At 38.8% G+C, this 6000-nt stretch overlaps 1 protein-coding gene across 2 annotated transcripts in view; it reads left to right on the top strand.

Annotated features, from left to right (window-relative positions):
- The first annotated feature begins 503 nt into the window (after window positions 1–503).
- LOC119741169 (tyrosine-protein phosphatase 10D-like) overlaps window positions 504–6000 on the top strand; it is a 44500-nt gene continuing 39003 nt past the window's right edge. For both annotated transcript variants that reach the window (XM_038216876.1, XM_038216875.1), the window contains exons 1-2: window positions 504–779; window positions 1672–1786. In XM_038216876.1, coding sequence (XP_038072804.1) covers window positions 757–779; window positions 1672–1786 — 138 coding nt within the window. In that variant the 5' untranslated portion in view covers window positions 504–756. The remainder of the gene's footprint in view (window positions 780–1671; window positions 1787–6000) is intronic.

Raw genomic sequence — 6000 nt, 5'->3', positions numbered from 1 at the left:
GAGTTTGCATTGCATTCAGAATTTGTTCTCAAAATGTGTGACATGGTTGGGTTGGGGCATGGTTTGAGAAAGCTATTTTTGTTGTAGGATAATACGAATAATATAAACATGTACTGCAAATATTTTGTCGGATTAAATTTCAGCTGTTAATTTAATTGTGAGTTTCCAACATGGTAAACATAAACATAATTCTTACTTGCTTAAGTGCATCACACAGCGGTAGCTGGTTTTGCCGTAAGAGCCGAAACCATTTAACATAAATAGGGGTGTGTGTTTTTCTCGAAGAATTAAACTGAACAACCTTAACTTTTGTTGACGGGAATAGAAGGTATCCAACGCATTTAAGTTCAATTAAATATATTGTCTCATCTTTGAGAAGTACAAATAAACAGTTATTGTCAATGATGCTAATATAAAATAATTGTTACGGAAAGTGCTGTAATAAATGACCCCTTACATGATAATTCGATCATGCCATTTGTAAATATTGCAGGAAACAATACATTGTAGATAACTCATTGAAATTTCCGATCTAGTGTGGGAACATGTGGAAGTCTTTCTCATCCGAACTTCACAATTAATCGTGTGCAAGGCGTGTCATTATTAAAATTAAGTCATCGTGCCGTCAAACCAAAGTGTCAAGACAAGGCGTCTGGCTGTCATAAACAGCAGAGAAAGGTGTAAATGTTGACACTGCGCCCAAGCTTGCCATTAACGTGCGTGGAATGAATGATGGAATGAATGATGGAATGATCAATGAATGAAACTCAAAATCAAACGTAAGTCATTGGCCTAATCTGAACTTCAGTTGTTTTATGTAGCTAAGTTTAGAGCATAGCACTTAGCATTGGAAAGAATTCTACACACGGACGTCACTTGACACCCTGTGTGCAAACCCTATGAGACTGGTCTGAAAAATTCCAAGTGTAAAACACCTCACTGACAGTGAGTGATACTAAATCAGTAAATGCTTTAATATTTTCCCTGCTAAATTTCACTTTTCAGGACATTTTAATGTCATCGCTTTCTGATGGCTAACATTAGCTTGAGTAACTCCAGCTTAACTAGCCCCATAAATGTGGCCAATTTACTGGCATGACTGGACTACCGTACCTCCGTAAACATATATAGGCCACACTTCCACATGTACAAAAACGGGTAGAACTTTGTCAAATTTTGATTTTCACATTTAGGCTTAGTTTGTAGGTTTTTTTTGCTTTAGAAGCATACTCACCCTCTTTATAGGCTAAGAAAGTGCTGCCTTTTTCAGATGTCTAATTTTTGTGAAATTTCATGTTGAAATTTTGATACGCAAACGTTACTTCTGAAATCAGAGGAGGGGGAAGATCCAATGGCCCATCCCCCTTGTCAAAAAGTGGGGGGATATACCATACATCTTGTGAGTGTGCAGTAATCGTGTTCCCGTACTCAGCTACATATACTAATTTAGCAATTTTTGAGGGGAAACCACGTGACCACTCAGAGGGTACGCACACACTTAGGGCCTCCTCAACCAATAGGGTTACCAGAATGCACACATGCGTCATCTTTAAGAACACCTGTGGCATGCACATGAAAGTGGTTCCACCTGAAAAAAACTTCTCCAAATTGGGCCTGAATATTTAACAATATGTAACCTGAATAAAGTTCTTTTCTTTGTCTTTCACACAGCAAAAAGACATTCAACTCAAGTCAGTTTAAGATGACATGGATGAGACGACAGACACTGGAAAACCAATCTCAGAACGTGATGATTATGGAGAGACTTACACTACTTTTCATTTTGGTGAGTATCAAACTGAATAAACTGTGTACATGGGTAAAATTCATTTCAGGTCAGGAACACGGTCGAGAGGCTCTATCTGGGTAGAAATCCTCAATTTACAGCTTACCCGTGTTGACCCATGTACTTGTGCAAACAGTAGCCTATGCCATGCCAACTCGTGTTTAATCAGACCCGAGTCCAATCATAGGAGAACTGTGTCGATTTTCAACATGGGTAGGCAAGAGTACTGGCGAGAAATTCAGTGGAATATTGGAATATACATCAGAGGACCATACTCCACGTAGTTGGGTAGTTAGCCCAAATCCAAGCACATGTAGTACAATGTTAGTTATCCCACGATCACGAGTGGAACACAGAAAAATGTAGTGCGTCAGTGTCCGGCATGCCACGAGGCTGAAGACCGATTGGTATGTGGGACGCAGATGTACATGTACTACATTTTCTGTGCTCCAAGAGCGCGAGTGGGATAACAAATTTATATTTTAATTTAATTAACCCTAACCCCGCTGAATCCAACAGGATCCAACTATGTCATATACCCGATGGAGCCTGTTGGATTGAGCAGTAATTAACCCCTTGTGTACATTTCTGATGCAAAATGTTGGATTCAGCTGGCAACTGAACCGCATTATAACACCATGTTGGACTCAGTTGGATTCAGCAGACAACTGAAAATAAGGCACAGTAGATTGAACAGGAAACTCCGGTTGGACTCTGTTGGATTTAGCAGGGTAGTCCTGAGGAACTACTTGTGGGTTACGGAGCAAACTTGAGGCACAGCAAAGTTGGAACAGCACGCTTATCTTTACAGAAACCAGAGTTCGATCTCAACTTTTGTTTTTACTAGCCAGCCGGGCTACTGAAACAGACTCTTAACTAGCCTGCGGGCATTTTCACTAGCCCGCATGTTTTCATAGAGTATCTCATTTAAAAACAGTGTGCAAACATGTAAAATGTGTATTCTGAGGCAACCTTGTCGGTGCTTTCAATAAACAGATCTGATAATTTAACCAAAAGCAGTTTAGACACAAATTGATACAGGTTTGCTTTCTGAATTTAATGGTTTATTTCTTCCTGTCCTTTCATCTTTCAATTTTTGACTCGCCAGCTGGGCTACTTAAAGGGAAAATACAACATTTGCGAATGTCAAAAAATAAAACTACCAAATTGTTTTGAAATACCTTGCTGGACTGTTAGCGAATGACAATCTAAAGCATCCTGTAAAATCATGGCACCTGGTTTACTGTCATTTAAAAAAAAAATTGTATTTTTGTATCAATTTCCAACGATGGTCGGCCGACCAACTTTGGAAAAAAACTGGCTTTTTTTAAATACTGGCCCCAATTGACCATATTTAGTTAATCCGCATTTGTTTGCAATTGATTACACACCTATGAACTGGTACAAGCCAGCTCTACTGGTTCCCTGACCTTACAATTCCCCAATGTCTATAAATTGCTCCGTTTCATCTTAAATGGAGTCAGGGAACCAGACTACAGGAAAGTGATTATTTTGTTTGGTTTTATAGCATCTACGAACCCAAAACATCAAAAAAGTCAGCGTAACAATATTTACTACATATTTCCAACCCACCAAAACCATCCATTTCTGAAAATTACAGCGAAAGCAAATAAGCTATAGTCCATCATTTGCAGCCATCCGAAAAGTAACTGGCGTAATTACTGTTGAAAAACAAACTTGGTTGAAAGATAGTAAGGGAACTAAACTCCCTGTGAAATTATTCTTTCTGGAAAGCTGTCATTTTGAAGTAATCAACGAAAGAAGGCATTTCCAACGGTGATTCTTAAGAAGCACCGTAGGAAAATTTAAATTAGTAGTTCGTTTTGTTATTCAGCGCAGCGCGCACAAGTATTGGAACGACGCACACGCGCGCGCGGTTGTTATAATTCGTCGGATCAGTGCGCGACGCCGCGTATAGCTGCAATTCAAAACAATTCAAAACATGATTCAGTAACTTTTGATTTGAAATTGAGATCTTAGAATGCTGCTTTTCTCGGAATGTACAGCTGAAGCTTAGCTGAAACTTCATCAGGTTAGTTGCTCAGTATCCTTCATTAGATTTTGAACACTTTTGTTGCTTCAAACGAACAAAATGCACTAATTACAAATGATGGACTATAGCTTTAAGGAACAGTTTGACTAGCCCGCCGCTGTTTTGACTAATTGGCTAGCGGACTACCGCTGAAGTCAAACCCTGGTAACCTTTTAGTGGTTAAATCCGCCGTGCAGCTTGAATGGCACTCGCACATTAGAACAGCGCGATACGAGGAGTGTGACATGGACCGTGCTAAATGGGATAATGTACAGATGTAGCAGAGTTTGTAGCCGTGCATCGACCAATTAGGATGGAAGAGGTTTAAAGAGGTTGTGGAATGCTCGAAGACATTTCCGTCATTTTTCGGGTATATGTAGCCTAAGGTGTGATGAAATAAAATGAAATTGTTTCTGTCATAAAATGAGTACTGTCGTGTCATGCCTGTTTCGACCCGAACGTGCAATTTGTGTAAAAGTCGTCGTTGCGGGCAGCAAACAAAACACAGTAAATCTTGACGTAATAAACAGGACTCCCGATGCAGAGTAGCATAAACGAGTCCTGTTTATTACGTCACGATTTACTGTGTTTTGTTTGCTGCCCGCAACGACGACTTTTACACCAATTGCACGTTCGGGTCGAAACAGGACATGAAAAATAGCTCTCAAAAGTAACCTTTGTACTCATTTCATGACAGAAACAATAGTCGTTTTTATTTCATCACACCTTAGGCTACATATACCCCAAAAATGACGGAAATGTCTTCGAGCATTCCACAACCTCTTTAACTGTACATGATACAAACACATAAAAGATACAGAATGCAGTAAAGGTTGATTAGGAGTTAGCATTGCGATGTTTATGAATTTGTTGACATTACTTTATGTTGCTCAGTGAATCATCATTCAAGCTGTGTAATTGAGTGAAACAAAACGACTCTATTTTGTTTTTGAAGTGCATTGATCGTATGTTTTGGAATTGCTTGACTATCCTGGTTTTATCAATTATGAAACAAAACAAATGTTTCCATTTATCTTCCAGTTTAATTTTAAATTTAAAAAAAAATATTTATGAAACTTTTCAATAAACATCAAAAATGATTTTTTTGTCTTAACATATCCTCTACTTTTCTGTAATGTATTCACCCAATATGTTCTCTTTCAAGCTTTATTATTGTCATGCCGGTAATGGTACCACCGGGAAATGAAATAAAATAATAATCTCCAGGGAATCTAAGGAGTTGTGTACACAGGGCGTAAATCTATGGAGATTAAAGTCATCAATCAATGTGGTTGTTGGGCTGTGGATGTTAGCAAAAAAATAAACTGTCTATAGGGACTGCAATATTGAGTCACTAACCCTAGTGTAACTGAATCCATCAAAATTCATACCCCTGTTGTGGAGGATTTTGGTGGAATCAGGATACCTCCATATTGAAAATGGGGATTTTGATGAATTTAGGTTGTAAGCCTAGCGGTACTGCGGGATTTTGATGGATTCAGGATACCTCCATACTGAGCAGTCACCAACACTAACATTTTTGTGCATGACACAATACATGTAGGTGGATTTTGGCAGATTCAGGATACTTTCTAGTAAAAGTGCTCAATGGGTTACGGGTTAATAATTTACGTTTCTCCTGTATTCTTTTAAAGGCTTTAGGATTATTTGCTTTTCATGCATTTTATTTGACATTTCCAATGATAAAACCACTTAAAAGCCACCGAAGAATGTTTGAAGTTTCGGTTCAGTGGATACATGTATTACTTTTTTCGAGAAAATAATGAAAAACCATGCACCACCTTTTGAACATGAAATAGCACTCTTTATTCCCCAAATCAGTCAATTGACTGATTGTTGGAAATCACATTTCTTGATTTCTTTGAAAGCACAGCAAGCCAGATGGAAGAATTTCACAGGGTGTTTAGTACCAGTACGATCTTTCAAACCCGGTTCATACTCCATGCGAATGCGAATGCGAAGCAAATTTGACATCATGAAACACTCGCTGCGAAATTCGCCCGAGTTGAAATGTGTTCAACTTTTGTGAATTCGCAGCGCGAATACTTGCCATGACGTAACAAATTCGCGTTCGCTTTCGCTTTCGCGCCGAGTATGAACCGGGCTCAATACGTAGCGAAGCTTTTTGATAGTAATTAGG

The sequence above is a fragment of the Patiria miniata genome, unplaced genomic scaffold, assembly GCF_015706575.1.
Source record: "Patiria miniata isolate m_02_andy unplaced genomic scaffold, ASM1570657v1 HiC_scaffold_5, whole genome shotgun sequence".
NCBI lineage: Eukaryota > Metazoa > Echinodermata > Asteroidea > Valvatida > Asterinidae > Patiria > Patiria miniata.
The sequence above is the reverse complement of the archived record's forward strand: the minus strand, read 5'-3'. Positions and strand labels throughout refer to the sequence as shown.